The sequence below is a fragment of the Juglans microcarpa x Juglans regia genome, chromosome 3D (assembly GCF_004785595.1).
Source record: "Juglans microcarpa x Juglans regia isolate MS1-56 chromosome 3D, Jm3101_v1.0, whole genome shotgun sequence".
Taxonomy (NCBI): domain Eukaryota; kingdom Viridiplantae; phylum Streptophyta; class Magnoliopsida; order Fagales; family Juglandaceae; genus Juglans; species Juglans microcarpa x Juglans regia.
In genome coordinates this window covers 37943828-37965785 of record NC_054598.1, presented here as the reverse complement: position 1 = coordinate 37965785, position 21958 = coordinate 37943828, and the positions used below count along the sequence as shown (strand labels likewise).

At 35.8% G+C, this 21958-nt stretch overlaps 1 protein-coding gene and 2 pseudogenes across 1 annotated transcript; 1 reads left to right on the top strand and 2 right to left on the bottom strand.

The window, feature by feature from the left end:
- Positions 1 to 3326: 3326 nt before the first annotated feature.
- LOC121254862 lies at positions 3327 to 5724 on the bottom strand. The gene is made up of 2 exons (XM_041155047.1): positions 5471 to 5724; positions 3327 to 3857 (listed from the first exon to the last, which is right to left on the bottom strand). The coding sequence occupies exons 1-2, from the start codon at positions 5585 to 5587 to the stop codon at positions 3555 to 3557; spliced, it is 420 nt and encodes a 139-aa protein (XP_041010981.1). The 5' UTR covers positions 5588 to 5724; the 3' UTR covers positions 3327 to 3554.
- Positions 5725 to 15253: 9529 nt separating this feature from the next.
- Positions 15254 to 16799, bottom strand: LOC121256757 (annotated as a pseudogene).
- Positions 16800 to 18681: 1882 nt separating this feature from the next.
- LOC121254097 lies at positions 18682 to 20716 on the top strand (annotated as a pseudogene).
- Positions 20717 to 21958: the final 1242 nt, after the last annotated feature.

Here is a 21958-nt window from a genome sequence, read left to right as displayed (position 1 = left end):
TTTGAGTTTATTATTAACAGGTTCGAATCAAAACAGGTTGACCCGTTAAGACACGATTTCTTAACAGGTCGATAACAGATCAACTCGTTTTGATCCATTATAATCCGTTAAAAAAATTAAAATTAAAATTATATCCTTATATCCAAAAGTAAAAACTCAAAAAACCCTAAGTTCCCAAGTTCCCAAGCCACGCTCGTGCACACAGTCACTCCTTTCTTCACTCCAGTCTTCACTCACCGCCTCCTCCCCTCGATTCTCATATCCAAAAAATCCTAACCCAGTGACCCACGGTAGTACGGTTCCCACCTGAGCCACCCATCTCCCTCGCGTGTTGTAGGGTCGCCACTCAACCCTCAGCCGTTAGTGTCTCATCTCAGACTCTCACCCTCAGTCTCGACTCTCGATCGTGTCTCTCAAGTCTCAACCTTGTCTCACAGTGCCGCTCAATCAGGTTCTAGTTCTACATTTCTTCTCTTTTTCCTTAATGTTTCTTTGTAAAATTTTCATTTCTCTCTCTTTATTTGATGATAAAGTTCTCGATTGATTGAGAGAGGCTATTGGTTTGAAGTTTGTGGATTTTGAGGGAGGCTTTCCGTTCCTTTTGGTTTTTTACTTTGTGGTGGGGCACTGGTTTGGGAAAAATACTTGATTTTTTTTACTTTGTGGTACTTCAATTTAATATATGTAACTGCTTACAGATCTTGATTTCTCTTCGCTATTATAGTTTCTTGGGTGATCTGTTTTGATTCTAATTGATTACTTATCAATCAAGCTGCCAAAAGATTGGAGAGTGCATCTGCTTTTTGTGCATTTGTTTTTAAGGAGTGTATATCAATTTAATATATGTCATGTCATTTATTGATTTTCTATTAAAAAATGTGTAACTGCTTACAAAAGTTAGATAATTGCTTATGCAGTGATTACTAACAACTTAATCTGACATTACTTTGTATGAATAAACCAAAGCAGAGGAAAGTGCGCATTTGCTTGAACAATTTTTTGTGTTGTGTTGTGATAAATTGTTTGTGTTGTTATAGCCTCATTTCAGTGAATACTTTGTTTTGTTATGTCAGATGTCTGAGGTAGCAGGCGAGAACGATGATTTGATTGACTTGGACTTGTTGGAAGATGTCTCAGCAAGTTGTCAAAATGAGGGAGAGAATTTAAAACGAAGGAAACGATCAAATTGAGACAAGGCAAAACAATATTCAAACTTGGCATGCAAGTTGTCAAAATGAGGGAGGGAAGGCGAAACGATCAAACGATCAAAATGAGAGAGGCTGCTTCAATTCATTCTATAAATCAATCAAAAGTTTAGTTGTGTTTATTATTATTCGGATTGTAACTTTAATGTTATTACAATATATTTATGTTTGTCTTGTTTATTGTAAGTTTGGACTTATATTTAATATTTGTTATTGTTAGGATTTTATTTTTCGTATTTGGTATTGTCGGGACTTAAGTTTAGACTTTGTCATATTGGTTGGCTGTATTGTGCCTTTATTTGGTATTTGGTATCGTTGCGACTTAAGTTTGGACTTTGTCTTATTGGTTGGAACTTGGCTAGATTGTTTTTGTGATATTGGTTGGTTGTATTGTGTCTTTATTAATGGGTAACCTGTTCTATCTTTCTTCTGAAAGTTAACTATTTGTTGTGAACTTGTGTGTTTCATCCTTTACATAAGTCATGTCCCATTCTACTTGCAGTTGGGCCTTTTTCTTTTTGAAAAATATTGAATTATCATATGGGTTTTAATTTTATTAGATGTTAGCAGATGAATAATAATAATGATTTTTTTTTATTAGTAGTTAGTTTTATGTTTTTAGAAGATATTGTGATTTTAATTTTGATGTGAAATTATGTGAATTAGGTTAAAATAAAACAGATTGAAACATATCAATTCAACCCAATAACATCAAATGGATTGAAATGGGTTGTGTCATGTTGATCCATTTTTTGATTAACTCATGACGGGTAGGCCTGCTACCCGCATGGTGCGGGGCGGGGGGTACCCTTCCCCGCACCCCGCCCCGCACCATGCGGGGTTGGGGATTTCTCCCCCGCCCCCCGCCCCCGGGAGGCGGGGGCGGGGGAAAAACCCCCATCCGCCCGGCCCCCCGCCATTATGTTAAAAAAAAAATTTTTTTGGTCTAAAAATATTTTTTTAGACCAAAATTATAATATATTTTAAATAATAAATTAAAATTTATAAATATAAAAAAATTTAAACTCATTAGAGTTAGATTTTGGATTGATTTGGCCTCCTAGGCCAATCTTTATATAGGAGGCCAAGGCAATACAATAGTCATTCTTAAGCAATGTGGGACTTAGTAGTAAGTCTCACATTGCTTAAGGATGACTATTGTATTGCCTTGGCCTCCTATATAAAGATTGGCCTAGGAGGCCAAAACAATCCAATGACTTGAATATAATTTTAAGTCTTTTATAAATTGTGTATATCTATATACAATATATTTATATAATATATATAAATAAAATTTTTTTTTAATTTGGGGCGGGGGCGGGGCGGGGCCCCGCTGGGGTCATCCCGCCCCCCGCCCCTGCTATACCCTCTCTATGCGGGGCGGGGAACCCCGCCCCCGCATGGGCGGAGCGGGTTAGCCCGCCCGCCCATGCGGGGGCGGGGCGGAAGCCGGGCGGGGCAGTGGGGGCGGGGCCCCGCTGTCCACCCCTATTGACGGGTCGTGTTGTATCAACCCATTATGTTAATGGGTCATGTTAAGATTTGAGAGTTTGACACGAAAAATTTAATAGATCGTATTTGTGTTGATTCATATAGTATAATATTTATGCTTTAACACGATACGAACACGATCCGTTAACACGATTAGCTATCTCTAGGGAGGGAAAATATTAAACTTAAAACCCTCCAAAACGACGCAATTTTGGTGTTCATTTAAAAAAAAAAAATTATTATCAAAATGACGTCGTTTTGATAATAAATTTTTTTTTTTAATATATATGTGAGTGTGTGTGCGCTTATATATATATATATTTATATGTTTTGGGCTGGATTTAAGCCCAGCCCGGGGGGCGGGGTGCGGAGGGGGGTAGGGCCTCAGCCCACCCCTAAACCCATTCTTATATGTAGATGAGGGAATCACGCATACGGAGATCAATAAAGATAAAAATAATGTTATTTAAAAACCTTTATATTACACACCGCGTGGCATGATGTGGTAGAATAACGGCCCTAATTCTAACTCTTGTCTGTAAGGTTCGGATTGGTCTCAGAATCTATGTACGGATTTGGTTTTTCCCCAACAACAAAGTAAAAAATCTAGATGGGCTACTAACAAATGCCTTTAGGAACTGTCTCAGTAGTAGCTGAAGCGATGATTTAGGCAGCCCAAGCTTAACTGCCACTTCACAAAACTCATGGGTTCTCCTCCAGTACTGTTGATTCCGTGGCGTATACATTATTATTCATAATTTGAAGATAAGATAAACGAAAAATCTGAACTTTTGAACAAAGACATAATTCAGAATTTAACAAAAGATCATATGATGGAGTGTCATTACTATCATGTGGTCAGGGAAGATTTGCTTCCACCACAGGTATGGGTGGCTGCGAGGGTGAAAGCTTTTTCTCCGCTGGTTCTGCCGGGGGCGCCTTGATCCCATTCTCATTTTTTGGCTTTGACAACCCAGCCTTTTCCCTAAGCATCTCCAGTTTTTCCCTGATCTTTCTCCTGATCTCAGGCTTCGTGGTGCGTGCTTCGACAGGTTCTGTCTGGCCAATCAAAGTCCCACCAGCCAAATATATCATCATTTCTCTTCGTGAAACACCCAAGTTCAATGGAGCTTCTGGTTTCCATTCTCCCTCACTTTTAACCTGCAAAGAGTTAGAAAATTAAAAAAAAAAAAATTAACCATAATGCAAAAGCTCTTTTCAAACCCTAATTGTCTCTATCCAAAATACCCACTTTAGTATCTGTTAATGTCCATTTTAAGTTTTGCTCAAGATAAAGCCAGAAAGATATGTGTTTAACTGTTTTAAGTTTTTCAAACTTGGCCCCAACGCCTGCACCACTGGCCCATCCACCAAAAACATGTCAACATCACAGCAGATCCAACTTCAAATGTATCATGGTTACATACAAACTGCAATTGATCAGGTGAAGACAACTTCAAGAATCTAGGACCTAAAACTCTTTAGAGACTAAGAACATTATTATACTAGATTCCATAAGAGCAGCTTAAACTACGGATGACTAATACTTAGCACAGCTTTTTAAACGAATTCAATCCATAGTAAGCCTTTACGAGTTTGATATATCCACCATTAGCGTGATACTTCACACTTTTGCAACATAGAAAAGTAAAATATGGCTACAAGATATCTGGTCCAAGAGTCCACTGCCCTGAAAGAGTATAGAGCATCTTATCTCGATAGAAAACCATAACTTAAAGTACCCTATGTTATTATAATATTAAGACTGCAAATGTGTCCGTTTTCAAGAATGATAAGAGAATATGGCAATGGAAGCAAAGCATTGCATAGTGTTGAATTGTGTTCACAGATTGCACATCAGCTGGCCTCATGATGACACAAATTACACACATTAGTTACAGCATAGAGAGGATATTTAACTTTGTATTACGCACCAACAAAAAATCTACAAATTGTGCAACTATATAAGTGGCATAGTTCACATTTTTTTTTTTGCTTTTTTTCCCACTACTTCTCAAATAAGCACATTCATTCAAATGAAACTACAAAAGAGCAAGCTGCAAAACTAGAAGCAGCAGAAAACAAAGTAGCAGCTACAAACAAATGAAAAGTAAAAATCAAACAACTTATTGAACCATTGGATGTAGGATTTTAGGACTAGGGATTTGATAGATATGCACTTCATAGGATCAATATATGAGAACAATTTTATAGATTTGCTCTGGCTCCCTCTTTAATGTTTTGAGTGATAACAGCTTCTTCAGTCTTAGCAGCAGAGGAATAACCCGAGAGTGCTAAAACTGAAGATGCTTCATTCAGGGAGTCTTTTCCTCACTTTGAAGGCTTTGATACTAAATTTTGAACTAAAACTCACATAATCAGAATTCAATTCTTGTAAAGCTACCTCGTACAAAGGTCAGGTAGAAGTTTCCTAGTGAATCTAGAGAGCCAGTGCCGACCCATTTTGTACAACGTTCCAAGGAGACCCACAAAATCTATATAAATCACAGCCTTCAAGCATTACACCTGATATACCTTTCCATTCATTTATCATCGATGATAACACGAATTCTTACCGTCAAAATTTCAAGAATAAAACCAGTGACCTTTGCTGAAAAAAATGGAGTTGAAAAAAAAAACAGAAACAAAAAAGTGAACCTGAATCGCATCTCATGTCTCCCAAAAATGTTAAACTCAGCACCCAGGAGAATATTTCATAGTTAAGTAGCCAACTTGATAAAACTCTATTTACATGAGAGCTTCTGAGTTCGAACCTGAAGAGGAAGAGATTTCCTTGTGGATATGATCGCCGGCCGCTTTAGGGGTAAGTCTGGATCTCCGAGCCGGGCAGGAAGTGGGCCTGCCACCAGCTTCATGCTAGAGAATGCCATCTGTACCTCCGGCGAGATGACCGGCTACAACAAGCCACTTATCAGTCAAGAGTTCAAAGAGTAAAGTGATCAGTTAGAACGGACTCCTGTGGAAAAGTTGCAACTCTTTCACGAGTAGTGGGGGAGGAAGTTGGGCTGGCCTAACTCGAGACTCGACGTTCCACATGATTTAATGGGCTGAGTCGTAGGCGATTCGAGCTATTTGAGCCTGAGCCTTAGGTTTGGACCTACAATTCAACCCAGAAAACATGTTTAGTTGGGCGAACCCAGCCCAGCTTGAATGGACACAATTCAACTTACCAATTCTTTTTAATAATTATCATCACAACATTTTTATATATAACATTAAATGATTGAAAGATAAATAATTAATATTTTTTTAATTATTTAAATTCACATTAGGAAATTATTTAAATCCAGAAAACACGTTTTAAGTTGTAAAAATGTTGTCTTGAATATATATAGAAGTGGCAGATTCCATACTAAAGACACTGAAGTCTGAGCGTTTGTAAAAATGCCTCACTAACCAAAAAAGCACTGTGAGGGTCTTTATTCATGTGTATGCTGCAGACTATGAGTTGTACAAGTTGTATTCAACCGTTGAGTGATGTTCCATTATACAAGGAAATATGATTTGTGCTAAGAAAGAGCCATTGTTGTCATGAGTTGATGTAGTGCGCCTTGTTGGTGTAGCTTGGAAGGATTTGTACTTTCCTCAATAAAGGATTTACACGGGCTTTGAAGCTTAAGTAATGATATGATTCTAGGGATATGAAACTACCTCTTGTCCTAAAAGGTTAAGCTAATGGAAAAAAATAAATTTTTATTATTTATTTTATATTTTAACACTAGCCTCATATGTGAGCTAGACTCTCCCTTAATTATGAGGGCGCCCAATACGTGAAATATTTAATTAATTGTGTGAGGTGCAGAGTCAAGATTCGAACTCAAAACTTATACTCTAATATCATTTAAAACTATCATTTATCCCAAAAGTTTAACCTGATGGAGGTAGATTTTTATTATTTATTTTATATAATCATAACAAGGGATTCTACCTGTAGAAATCATGCAAGGAAAATGGCAAGGAATGAGCCAGACAAATATAAATGAGATGATCCCTTCGAGGGGATTGATCACCTTCTGATATTAATTCCTTATGAAGTTATAAGGGTAGATAGTTCCTAATATGGAAACGACAGATATAGTATCAACTCAAGCATGATTAATTGAATTGATAAAATAGAGAGAAATGAGGAGAAATTGAATAAAAATACTTGGTATAGTTCATGGATCCTTACAATGAACTCTTTGAAGGTACTTAAGCTTACATAATTCAAACTAATCTTTAATTATTTACTGAAGCTAATAATCTAAAAATTACAACTAATTTGAGATTGACCCTTAATCGGAAAATAAAGACCGAACTGAATAGAAGACTGGCAAAGGCCCCAAATGCAAATATTCAAATCGACAAAAGCTAGACTCCATAAAAGAGAAAAGACTGGTTAGGCAACCAAAACTGCATCACTATTGCAAGAATGCTACTAAAATAAAGCTCTTGCTTACTAAAATAAAGCTCTTGCTTGATGCTTAATGCATGATTGCTGCAGAATACAAATCAGATATGATGCCACAAACATGGTGAATGTACCAAATTAATTAAAGCTTTAATCTTGCTTGTGATCTCTCATTCGACGGAATGATAGGTCCCAAACTTAGAGAGTATAAATGCTAAGATAAATTATTTCTCTTCGGGTGAGAAAGTACCACCAGTTTGGATAATAAACTTTTCGATCCCCCTTATTGATAACTCCTGGCTGCTTTGAATAAGCAAGGCCACATACAAACCGAAATAGAAAAGCAACTGAATACAAACCACGTAAAACAAAAAGCAACACACGTAAAACAAAAAGCATAATTAACGGAAATAAACATGCAACTGAGTAGCTAGTAACCGAAACACATGACATGCACGTAACAACATGAAAACAGAGCACATGAAATAAACATGCGAAAAACAAAGTACATGAACTAACGAAGTAAATATGCAGAAAACATCATCTAACTGCCTATGACCCAGTCTACGAAGCATGCATACGAGATCTTCACATAATGACCCAGTCCACGCCCCTTGCATACGACGAGATCTTCACGTACAACCTCATCCTTGTTACTTGGGATTGGGCTTTAGGCCTTTCTCTGAATGTCGAGGCCTATCAATACCCCTCCCATCAAGTCGACTCTTGTCCTCAAGGTCCACAGAAGGAAACTGGTCCAACAACGACTGCTTCTTCTCCCACGTGGCATCCTCCGCCTTGGTCTTCCTCCAACGTCGGCTGATCAGTAATGTCTTCACATACCACGTTACCCACATGTCCCTCCAAGAGTAACAACTAGGGTCTTTGGCATCTATGCCCGGTTGTAAAAATATCATTGCAATGGAAACAGAGGCCTTGTGCTCTCCTCCTTTGCATTTCCTCCCATGATAATCGCTTGATTGGATCAGCAGGTGCTTCGAGAGCTACACGAGCTGTTGGTGGAAGAGCTAGAGGAGCTTGTGCAGGTGGGGGTGGTCGTAATAACTCCCACTACTGTGTGAGTTGATCGTCTCTCATCCGTGCCAAGTTAATGGCATCCTTGAGGGATTGCAGTTTAAACATTCGGATCCCATCGGCAATTTTAGCCTTTAAGCTGCCCATGAATGTCCCGACTAGAGCCTTTTGAGTCCATCCTCGTACCCAATTGCCCAAGCTTTCAAATTCTCGCTAGTAATCACGCAGAGAGCCTGTCTGCATGATTCTCGAAAGAGCTTCTTCAAAATCTTCACACTCTGAAGGCCTAAAGTGAGCCCAGAGTTCGTCTTCAAAATTTGTCCACGAGAGAACGCGTCCTTCTTCTTGGACTGTACTGCAGATCCACTGCCACCACTGGTTGGCTCTCCTTCCAAGTGGTAGGAGGCCAAAGAAACTTTCTGGGCTTCGGGAGTATTTTGGAACTCAAAAAATTGGTTCACACGATTGACCAACTCCGTCGGATCATCTCTTGAGAATCGAGAAAATTCAAGTTTTGCTGTTTTGGAAGATACAACCAGCCGTCCCCCATTGTGGCCTTCACGGTATTGGTTACCGTGGTTTGAAGGCTCTTGGTTTGTGAGCAATACATCAAAGAGGCGATTGAGAGTTTCTTCCAAATAACGAAGCCTGTCGGCCATGCTGAGCTCCATCCTGTGTAACCCATCCTGCACTCTACCGAGCCTAGCCTCCAACTGCTCAATACGCTCTTTATTGGTTCCCATAAATAACCTGGCTCTGATACCAATAATAGGTCCCAAACTTAGAGAGTATAAATGCTAAGATAAATTGTTTCTCTTCGGGTGAGAAAGTACCACCAGTTTGGATAATAAGCTTAACGATCCCCTTATTGATAACTCCTGGTTGCTTTAAATAAGCAAGGCCACATACAAACCGAAATAGAAAAGCAACTAAATACAAACCACGTAAAACAGAAAGCATAATTTAAGGAAATAAACATGCTGAGTAGCTAGTAACCGAAACACATGACATGCACGTAACAACATGAAAATAGAGCACACGAAATAAACATGCGAAAAACAACGTACATGAACTAACGAAGTAAATATTCAGAAAACATCCTCTAACTGCCTATGACCTAGTCTACGAAGCATGCATACGAGATCTTCACGTAATGACCCAGTCCACGCCGCTTGCATACGACGAGATCTTCACGTACAACCTCATCCTTGTTACTTGGGATTTGGCTTTAGGCTTTTCTCTTAACACCGAGGCCTATCACCGAACCTCTTGATCAAGGCCTTTGCTTGCCTTGCGATCTTCTCCCATAAAAAACCTCTTCGGCAGTCCCTAAGCTCCATCGTGCCTTTAAAAAAAAAAAAAAAGGCTCCTTCGTGCCTTTATTTGTGGTGTGAGTTGCATTATCATATCCACGTTGGTGAGCCTAGACAAAGTTTTCTCTAAATGCAAGGCGCTTCAATAAGCCTCAAACATGTTAAGATGATTAAAATAAAAATTCAGTGTATATTGGAACTGTTTCCTCATTCCACCAATGTATTGAGATACCAATTGATACTTAGATTCCAACAAATTTGCATGCATGATCAAGTATATAATGATCTATAAATCTATTACCTTGCATGATCAATTAGATAAAAGTTAAGAGTTATAATATTATGTAGTTGTAGATACATCATTTGAAACGGGGTAGAAACATCGATCTCACGTGCTCCAACAATTTTGCCTAACTGTTTATTTGTCTTCCCTTATCAATTTCTTAGTCTGTTTTTATTGTTACCACCAAGTAGCACTACAAAAAAATTGGCCTTTTATGGTGAGGAGTTTCGCTAAAGAAACACCCATTTTTCCCATAAATGGGAAATCCTAAGAATTTGGCTCCTCGGATGTTGGCTGACAGCACTTCATTTGGGAAGACTACCTGGGAAGAGATTTCAAGTTCGCCGCAATTTTTTTTTTTTTTTTGCAGTGGATTTTGAACGCCAACAAATGGTGTCCATCTTGTTAGAGAGAAACTCATTTCCGACTTATGCTTCCATTTTGTCTATATAGAAGCAATAGGTGCTTCTATATTCTACACCATTTTATTAACCTAGAAGTTTCTATAGTCTTGCCCATTTGATCAACAATAAGTTTTTATCACCATTTTACAAACAACAGAGCGGTACAAAAGGCAGCTGAAGAGGCAAACAAATGTCAAGCAGTGCAAAAAATAAATGCATTTAACAAATAAACCAGCAGATTTCTGTTGAAAACATCTTGAAGAGACGTGCATGTTCTCTAATCTATATTTTTATAGTCACTCATTTCATTGTCAGCCCTATTTTACGCTCACTCTTCAATAACGGCTAACCAAGTTCGTAGTCGGTCTGTAACGGTAAATTTCTACTAGATCTGAAATTTCTATATATTTTCGTTGGTCGTTGATTTTGTGTAGTTTTATGTCTTTATTTATAATTTTTTTTTTCAAATTTATTACTTTGTATGTAATAATTCTCTTAATGGTTTCTTTATTTGGGTATGGTTTCTAAAAAGAAAAAAAAGTATTGGGTTAAAGGAGGAACATAACAAGTTATTTGTTAATCTTAATGTTGAGTAGAGTAGAATATATAACTATCATTGAATCTGTGAATAGTGAAAAATGTGGTTTTTATTTTGTATATGGACATGGTGGTACATGAAAATTTTATCTTTGTAAAATGTTCTAATTTCGATTACGTTTAGGATCATAAATAGTACTTGCAGTTGCTTCATAAACTCTGTTTTTGGTTTATGTAATTTTAAGAAATGGTGAAGTTTTTGGTTTCGGTTTCCCTATTTGGCTGGTTGTTATATTTCAGTATTTAGTTTTTGGTTATATGGAAAAGATAAGTTGGCTAGATTTGTTTGATAGTGGAAGCATCCAATGTTTGCCAAGATGATGAATTGGCTTTTTAAATCCTGTTAAAATCTATAGATAAATTAAAACTTTTGTTTTTGATAAGTAGATAAAATCAGAAATTACACTACTTTTATTCTATTTTGTTTATATTCAGTTAAAATTTAAATGTAATATTAAAACTTTTTATTGATTATTAAAAGTGTAGTTTTGTGTTTGTGTAGAATTGTATTTTTTATGTAAGTTTGGTATGCAGCTTCATTTATAATTGTTTTTTGAAATCCCCTGTTAGTGCTTCAGTTTTCACTTGAGATTGATGTGAATTTGCAGTCATGTGCAGATTCCTATAATAGTGTGATTCAAATCTGGAATGATATTTAGATTCCTGGATTCAAACAGTTGAAGCTTTCAATAAATGAGGTTGAGATTAAGAATAAGGAGGCTAAGGTGGAGGATTGATTGATAAGCACACTAACTGGTGGGATGTTTCAAAAATCAGAAATCTTCTTCCATTAGTAGTAGCTAAAGAAGTTATGAAGATAGTACTTGGTGCTGGTGAACATGAAGATACATGGTTATGGGCCTATGAGAAGGATGGAAAATTCAGTGTTAGAAGTGCTTACAGATTATTTTGAGAACTAGAAAGGCCTAGAGAAGAAGGGGAGTGTTCCAGTGTAAGTAGACAGAATCGGTTATGGAAGACTATCTGGAAAATGAATACTCCTCACAAAGTTAAGATATTTGCTTGGAGAGCATGCATGAATGAGCTACCTGCGAAGTCTAATCTTCAGAAAAGGAAGATACTTGATGAAGACACCTGCAAATTCTGCTCACATGCCGCATAAGACACACTTCATGCCTTAATTCACTGTCCAAGCCTGAAGGAGAGTTGGATAATTTTTTTTTTTTTTTTGCCTAAGCAGTAGTTCTTATGAACTTGATTTTATAGGTACAACAAGACAAATATGGGAAAAAGGAAAGAGGGAAGATCTTGAAAGATTCTTTATGATTGCTTGGGGTTTTTGGTATCAAAGAAACCAGTTGATATTTGAAAATACGTCTTTGCATACTGATTATGTGATCAACTATACTATTTCAATGCATAAAGCTTATACCATCCTCAAGAAGGAACCTTTGAAGAATATTCAGAAATGTTGTACATGGGAACCTCCTCCACAGGGTGCTATGAAGTTGAATGTAGATGGGGCCATGTTTTATGATTTGCAGTGTGCAAGTGTAGGACTAATTCTTATTAATAGTCAGGGGAATGTTATAACTAAATTACGGTTCATTTGTTTTCTCACTTTGTTCATCTTCAAATCTTGTCTTGCCTGGACAAGTTAATGTAAATAGTGACTTACTCATAATGAAATTGTATTCTTCTTAGATACTGGAATTTTGAATGTGTTGATTATAATCAAAGGCTTAATTGATGGCTCTAATAATCACTGTTGCAAAATTGTGGTTGAGGCGTATACCACAGATGAAAACTGGCAGGTAATTACTGGTTATACTTTTTATATAATTTATTGATTAGTTTCTTCTGTCAAAAGTTAATTTAACAACTCATCCTTATAGGTACATTTGGGTACTGAGAGTACTTTATCAGAATACCTCAATACTATTCTTTATTTTATTATTATTCTTCACATACTTTTTACTATTATTCAATACTTTTCACTACTATTCAATATTCAATTATTATTTTTCATTAATTTTTTACTACTATTCACAAACATTCTCAAATACTTTTTACTGGAGAAATCGATAAGTGCGAGACTTTGCTAGTAACAAAAAGTACATATATGTGTTCAAAGTAATATGCTCATTATCAATAATATGAATACTGGCACGTATATCACTGTGTGCATTGGGTGGCTTTTAATTCTTCTTCATTTCCTTTTTCAGGGTCAGTTTCTTTTGGGGTGGGGGGAGGGATTTCTGCTCCCTTCGTTTGAATTTGAATTGATCCACTATTTCACAATTTATTCTTTTAATGATTATAATTTAGATTTGGACCAAAAGATGCTTCTTGTGCACATATTTCATTATTTTCATGATGCTAAAATTCTTACCAGAAACTTGAATGGGAATCTTTGTCTATTGATTTCCTGCCTCACCCTGATATGTTCATAGATGCCAATTTAGCTTGCTCCCAAGATGGGAGAAACCAAAGAGATGATGATGGTGCAAAACGAGTTTTCTTTGGTGAAGAACGCCTTATAAAAGAAACAACGGGATAAGCTTATGTAATATAGATCTTACTTTTTAAGTTTATTCATAGATTTTACTAAGAAAACTATTTGTCTTTCAATTTCCATATTACTCAAAGTATCGCAACGTTTTGGTTATCATTATCTATAAATGCTTATTAAAATTTGCTTTTCTAATCCTATTCATTAAACTATTGACTAATCAATTTTATTTAAAAAATCATATTATTTTTTGCTCTTTGTGGACATTTGTAATCTCTAATTTTTTTTTATGCCAACTAGGTAAACATGTCTTGCACGTTACTCCACAGCTAATATGTATATATATATATACACACACATAAATGAGCCTATGCCAGTGAGTCTTCTACAACATGGCAATTGATCAATCAGTGAGGTTGGTCCCATGCCTGTTAAAATATATTATATGTTCGGTCTTTTAAATGGAAGAAGTTTGCTTTCTTTCCTTCTTGTTGACGTTTACAATCTTTTCAGAAATTTCGTGAAAGCGAGTTTAATTTCTAGACAAAATAATTTGAAAATTGAAAAACAAGTAAATAAGTGCAAAACTATATGTATGCATTGTGTTGTAAAGAACAATTTCCTCTCCGATTCTTAGAGGAAGTCCGCATTTATTTATAAATGATCAAACACTAGTATTTGATTCCATCTCTATCTCTACATGTTTATCAAGATTATATAGGGTTAGTTTGAAGGCTTATTACCTGCAAATTGAGTTATGAGTTATCTTCATTATGATCTGATCTATCAAGGAGAGAAAAAAAGTAAGATAATAAAGGTCCTCTCATAAATCACAAATCACTCTAGAATCCCAAGTTGAGTGAAAGCTGCATTGTACATGTAGGTGTTTCCTCCTTCAAATTATTATTCTTTGCTCAATGTGATATACATCTATGAATTTATCTAAAAATTAAGCTTGGCATCTATCAAATTTAGGTTTAAATTAATCAAGTCCATTTAAATAATTGAAAGATATAACAAGTACTAATGTGTCTCCATCGATAACTTTAATAATCTTGTAAGAGAAGTGTTAAGTGACTAAGCCCATCAATTTTCTTCAACAAAGGGTAGTGAAACCCATGTTTTGAGGGGTGGGCTTTGAGAGAGAGAGAGAGAGGGGGGGGGGGCATCAGGCTTTGAGATTTTTCCACTCTTTCGAGGATGGGCTTACTTTCTGTCTATGAGACATACTGACTTGGGTCTAGGCTAGTGATGAGCCATTATCAATTACTAGGTACGACCATGATAACTCATCTCTCCAACTTGCTCGAAATAAAATTTTAAAAGAAATGTTTGCATATAAATATTTTGGAAATGTAAATGACAAGATTTTAGTTTATTCAAATTTTACAGGATGCAGTGTGCAAATAGCTCTCTAATCATGTAGAAATTGGTAATTATAAAAAGGACTTTTTTGCAACAAGGATGTATATATGTGTTACATATACTAGAGGTAATAATGTTGTTGTGTATGGTACAAAATTCGAACACAAAATATAATTAACATGATCGAAAAGAATGAAATTGTATGCGCATCATGAAACTTTCATCAGCCGTAGTGGCTGAGGACGATTTTGAGAATTAATAAGGCATGCAACCTTAACAAAAATGGCTTATTCTTTTTTTCTTTTCAAGAATTATGCAGATGAGATTGTCTAAAATAAAACTCTACATTTTGATTTCTTTTTCTTTTTCTTTTTTACTTTTTTTGTAGTTTCAAACTCTCGGTGGTTGTTTTTATTGGGTTATGGAGAGCTCTAGAGTGTTATCCCTATGGTTTTCTTTTAGGGACTCCAAACAACACAGAGCCTTGCTACCAATGCAACGTCCTCATGACCTTTCGGGAGCTCTTTACAATGAGTTTTAGATGTGAAATTCAAGAAGTAAGTGGAGATCATGATTATATTAAAATTGAATAATCACATTGTACCTTGCCAAATTAAGACCAAATTCCTTACTGAAGTATGAGCAAATAAAATTTCTAAGTAAAAGATAATGGGAATAAGGAAAACAATCATATGTAGCATGTCAAATATTACAAGATTTTCTTCTTAGTTAGGGCTAATAGGTTCCCCATGTAAAACCAACAATCAAGATATCAATTACTTTGGATCGATGATTGAATACATTGACTTGATAGGAAAGTTTGATTTGAATTGTCTTCAATATCCTCTGGTTGTCTCTCCAGTGATGATAGAAAAGGCTTGGGAGGTATTTGTAAACTTTCAATACCTCTTTCAAGCATTTCTACAACTTTATTCATTGAAGGACGATCGTTTGGTTTCATTTGTATACACCATAACGCAACTATAATCATCTCCTTGGCTATTTTCTTTTCATCTTCCGGGGCATTTTCTATTTTTATGCCATTTTCATCTTGCACTTCCTCATAGACACAAGTGGGAAAGTATTCACTTGATTGGTCTGCAATTGCATTCATGTTCTTTCGCCTACCCATCATGTCCATCAATAACATTCCAAAACTATAAACATCAGCTTTGTATGAGATGCTTCCAATATTTTTGTAGCACAACTCATGGGCCATGTATCCTATCGTTACCCTTACAGCAGTTAAAGAAATAGTATTGTCATCCATATAATACAATTTTGCTAGACCAAAGTCAGAAACTTTAGGAATAAAGTCTTTATCGAGCAGAATATTGTGAGGCTTGATATCGAAATGCAAAATCTGCATTTGACATCCCCGATGCAAATACTCAATACCATGAGCTACTCCCAAAGCAATATCATGCATTTTCTCATAGCTTAGAAGAATACTTCATTCTTGTGAAAAAATGTATTTATTGAGAGATCCATTAGGCATGAACTCATATATAAGAGCACGTTTTGATCCCTCAACACAAAAGTCAATTAGTTGCACTACATTAATGTGATGAATGGTTCCAATTATTGCAACTTCACTGATAAACTCTTGCCCGTTAGCTTTGGACTTACCTAACATCTTTATAGCTACAAGTCGGCCACTTCGAAGTGTTCCCTTAAAGACAGTGCCATAGCCACCTTCACCTATTTTATCCTTAGAATTTTTTGTCATTTTTCTAGCTTCTGAGTACAAATACCTTATTGGCATGAGATTGTTGTTATTTTGTAAAAATTCTTCAATGATGTCAAACACTGATAAATGTCTCTTGCGCCATTTATATATATCAAGAATGCAAGCACAAATGGGGTCCCCATTATCATATTTGCTCCATGGTATACTCCTATCACCGAATGAAATGGATTGTAAGAAAACGTATCTATTAATCGTTAAAAGTTCTAGTACTTAAGCAAATTAGTTGTTATTTTTCGATGTAAATTTCATCAAAATGAAAGGTACATATGATGAATTTCACACACAATCTCCTAGATATAATTCGATACCACAAGCTACTACTCCTAGAGCAATATCATCATACACCTTCTCTTAGTTAAGAAGGATCAATGCCTCCTTCGTGTGAATAAAAATGTATTTATTGAGAAGTTCTTCATATATAAGAGTAATGTTTGATCCTTAAACGAAACAATCAATAATATGCATCGCGTTAACATGTTGAACCCTTTGATCCAGTGGTTGAAAAAAATATGTTGTTGCGCTATTTTCAAAATTCTACTAATTAAGAAAGCTAGGTAATTATTATTTTTTTGTAAATTTCATTAATACTATCCATCTTCTTCTTGTTTGTATATCTTCTAAAAGGGGAAATAGAAAATGAAGAAGACGAAAGGCAGAGATATATAGTTTCTTACCAAGGTCGATAATAATGATCATTAGTAGTATTAGGGATCCTACAAGAAAGAATACATTTTAATTAATTAATTAACCAAGAAAGTGATTTGAATGAATTATAAAATTCATGGCCTAAGAAAATTAAACATTTATATCATAGAAACCTCACCTTTATAGCTATATCCATCAAAATAATCTTTGATATGTTTATCAATCCGACGTCCTGTTTTGAAAAAGAAAAGAATAATATCATCATAAGCATTTGGAAATTCACAATTAATTAATAGGTAATGCTAGATATAATTTTAAAGTGTGCAAATCTTGCACATTCTCTTTGAAAAAAATAGATTCGGTCATTAAAAAAATATTATTATTATTTTTTTATGTAGGTTTCGGATTTACCTTTTTTTTTTCAAACAAGTGCGCGATGCTTATACACTTTATGACTGCAAATATCAATTATCTTAATAGATTTGACAAACAAAAGACAGATAATGTTAGCGGTTGGAAACATTCCTATATATTATGGGGGATATATGCATAAAGAAATTTCGTAAAAGTAGCATTCATCGTTTACTTGATAAGAAATCGGATCCCGCGGTGTTTACTCACCCGTATGTCTTTTACAGCAAGAACGATATTCGCTAAACTTGAAGATGCCGCAGTTTCCACAATCGGGGGTCATCCAAAAAAGCTCAAAACCGTATAGCAATAGGCTGTGTAAGTCTGTGCAGGAAATACTACTTGGGTCTTCTGGTAGTAGATTGCGGACTGACGGCCACGATGTCGGGAATATATGCTCTACTTGGCACAAGTCCTCCACATCCCCTGCTTTCGTCTGGTTATGTATCACATATCTAAACCCAGCCTCAGGCTGGGATGAAGATGAGTTGGAAGCATACGTTCTATTGTCAAAGCAAGTAGATTTGTTCAGATACCCTGGGGAATTCACTCGCTTTTCACAATTCAACAAAACCATGGTTTTTCTGATATACTGCTGATAATATGGAGTATTGGCCAATAAACTGGAATAACGAGGGATGATGGAGTAATTATCCTTCTGAATACCGGAGTTTACAACTCTTGATTGTTTCGGAAGTGTAACTGATTTCCTGTACGTAGTGTTCTACGGACAGCAAGTATAACACGGTTTGGTTGTCCTGATCGCATGACAAGGAAGAAGGAACACAGTCCCGATTTGAATCCTTAGCACTGCAAGTTTGATGAAGAAGTAGCACAACTAGAACAATAAGGGCCATGAGTTCTGCAGGAAGGGACAGTACACCTGTCTTCATTATGGGGGAGAGAGGGAGAGAGAGAGAGAGAGGGAGAGATGCGTATAGCTTCCACGGCTGTGCAGAAAAAATATCTTAGTGAGAAGTGATAAGTTCTAAATATACAAACATATATTTACTATTAAGTAGTACTCTACACATGCATCACATATTGCTAATTAATTGTCTTATTACATTTCTTTCTATTTAATACGATTATTACGTCAATAAATTGGTCGTGTCACCAAGATAGTTTGATTGTTTTCCTTTCGAGAGAGGCCGGAAAACCAGTTCAGACAATTAAGCATTTGCTCGATTGTAATAAGAATGGCAAAGTCATATTTCTTCTTGGTAGTGCTTTTTATCTTACACCACGTGCAAGGCCAACATGATGAGTGTGCCGATTCAAGGCGGTGTGGCAGCCATGGCCCAGCCATCCGATTTCCTTTCCGACTCAAGGACCGCTACCCGGACCACTGTGGCTTTCCTGGGTTTCATTTGTCCTGCTTCGATACCCGCGATACAGTACTTGAGCTCCCAATTTCAGTCAAGCTTTTTGTCAAAAAGATTGACTACAAATCTCAGGAAATTCAAGTATATCATCCTGATCGTTGCTTTCCAAGAGAGATTTGGCGACTCAATTTATCTTCCTCACCTTTCCAATTCACAGGAATCGATCAATACGATCATCGGCGACTTAATGACTTTGCCTTTTTCAATTGTTCCCATAGTAGTAAAGGAGAAGAACACAGTGATTGGAGTGCGATTTCTTGTCTTAATGACCCTAGCTATAGCCACCAAGTTTATGCCTTGAGTACATATGACGACATCAACGAGTTGCCCACACTACCTTGTAGAAAGATGTATAGTGTAAGATCAATTCCATCTAGTATTGTATTTTATCCTGATGATATCCTTTATTTGAACTGGTCCAAACCAGCTGGCGGAAACTGTGAACTGAAAGGCATGAATCAATGAATACTAATAGCCGTAGTACTGAGTCAGAAATTCAATGCTTCCCCAAACACAACAAAGGTATCATCTTCTATACAATTACCAACTTTTTACTCAATTTCTTAACAATTTTGCAGGCTTAGTTTGTAATAGATGATCTTTTGCTAATCTCGTGTTTACTTCATCAGAATAGAACAAGAATCTGATGATTATATATGTCAAATTAATATTTTACAGGTGCATCAACAAAATTAGTGACCACTGGTAAGTTAGTTAACCCTTGGCTTTTTATATTAGAAAGTTTCAGACGGACGTACTAATTAATCGGGGAAGACGTGAGCTCTTGACTTGGTGAATGTTTGATATATATGCAGGTGCCATTTTAGGTCGAACTCTTTTGCTACTACTGGCCTTCGCACTTTGTCGCGTCTATAGCAATGACAAAGCAGAAAAAGAATATCGGAAGAAGATTGAAAATTTCTTGGACGATTACAGAAGCTACAGGCCCACGAGATACTTGTACACTGATCTTAAAAGGATTACAAATCAGTTTACCAAGAAATTAGGTGAAGGAGCCTACGGAACAGTGTTCAAAGGAAAACTTTCTAATGAAATCCATGTTGCCGTGAAGATCTTGAACAGTTCCAAGGGAAATGGAGAAGAATTCATAAATGAAGTTGGAATAATGGGAGGAATCCATCATGTCAATGTCGTTCGCTTGGTTGGATTTTGTGCTGATGGATTTAGATGAGCACTAGTTTACGAGTTCTTTTCAAATTATTCATTAGAAAAGTTCATATTTTCAAAGAATTCTAAGAGCCATTTTCTTGGTTGGGAGAGACTGCATGATATTTCTCTCAGTGTGGCAAAAGGAATCGAATATCTTCACCAAGGATGTGATCAAAGAATCCTCCATTTTGATATCAAACCTCATAACGTTTTGCTAGACCAAAACTTTATTCCAAAAATTTCTGATTTTGGTCTTGCAAAGTTGTGTTCCAAGGATCAAAATGCAGTATCTATGACCACAGGCAGGGGGACCATGGGCTACATCACACCTGAAGTGTTCTCTAGAAATTTTGGGACTGTGTCTTATAAAGCAGATGTTTATAGTTTTGGAATGTTGCTGCTAGAAATTGTTAGAGGGAGCAGAAGTGTTGACATGACGGCAGAAAATGCTAGCCAAGTTTACTTTCCAGAATGGATCTACAATCTTTTAGAACAAAAAGAAGAGTTGCGAGTTTTTATTGAGGATGATAGAGATATGAAAATTGTAAAAAAACTTGCAATCGTGGGACTTCGGTGCATCCAATGGCACCCAATGGATCGTCCTTCTATGAAACTTGTGGTTCAAATGTTGAAAGAAGAAGGAGATAAATTAATTATGCCCCCTAATCCTTTTGCCTCCCCAGGCCCTACAAGAATCCATAAACGGAAACCTATGACTCATTTAGGCCAAGAATTGGACGTTATCCAAGAATTTGATTAAGTGTTAGGAGTTTGTTTTGAAGATATTAAAATCAAGAATTCCGAACATTATTACTTTTGATGTTGGAATGATCATAAAGGACCATATTTGTTTCGAATAAAATTTGGTAGTTCGGAAGGAGCTAATTGATTTTGACTAGTACTCACATGGTAGACACACTGCCTTAAAATTGCAATCGATTTTCCATGAAGTTTCAGTGCTATTCACTTGCAACTTCCTTGGGCCGTACGTAATTTCTATTTATTTATATATATATATATATATATATATTAATTTTGTGCTCACGCAAAATACTAGAGGTTAGGTAATAATGTTGATGTGTAAGTTGGTACAAAATTAAAAAACAAAATATAACTAACATGTCACAATAAAATTATATGAGCATCATGAAACAATATTCATCCGCGGTAGTAGCGGAGAAGGATTTCGATTAGCCTTCACAAAAATGACTTATTATATAGAAAAGATTATATAAAGTAAAAGATCTTTTTTATTCAAACTTTTATTCAAACTTTTATATATGGTCAGTAGAAAGGGAAAAGATAGTCTTTGCTCCTTGAAATAATTCCTCCTTGAAATTAAACAAATAATAATTCCGCCTTGAAATTATTATTCTTTGCTCAATGTGATGATTATATATGTCAAGTGGTAGGTCGCATAATCAATATCCTATTGAAGATGGGCTCGACCACTACATAGAAGACGGACCCCTTGATATTGAAAAGACACGTCATGAAAATAAAATTAAACAAATAAAAATTGATTTTCCACAAATTCAATTTGTTCACATATGCAACCTTATTAATTCCTAACATTTTACCAAAAAATTTAGCCTTGTTTGAATTGATAAAATATTTCAATTCAACACATTATCTCTTCTAATCATTATAATATTTTTAAATTTTTACATAAAATATAATAAATCATTAAACTTTTTTAAAATTTAAGATAAAAATAATATTTTAATAATATTTTATTCAATTTTTAATTTTTACTTCACATCATTTCATTTTAACTCACTATTCAAATAATCATGTATATAAATATTTATGGTTAGTAGAAAGCATGCTCATTACTGTTGCTGATTTTTCTAGTCATTGGCATGTACGCCCACAACCAGCTATAAATATACAAGTCAATGCACGACTTGGAAATTAAGCACCTTTACGTATAGACGTTTGATACGAACGTCCCATAGAAGGTGGCCTGCGTTGACCACTATAATTAATACATTGTCTCCCGATACGGCCTGACCGAAAG

Excerpts from the sequence above, each read along its gene's own strand:
- LOC121254862 (XM_041155047.1), bottom strand. The coding sequence starts at position 5,587 with ATGGCATTCTCTAGCATGAAGCTGGTGGCAGGCCCACTTCCTGCCCGG. Across the intron at positions 3,858-5,470 it reads GGAAATCTCTTCCTCTTCAG|GTTAAAAGTGAGGGAGAATG; the intron begins GTTCGAACTCAG and ends AACTCTTTGCAG.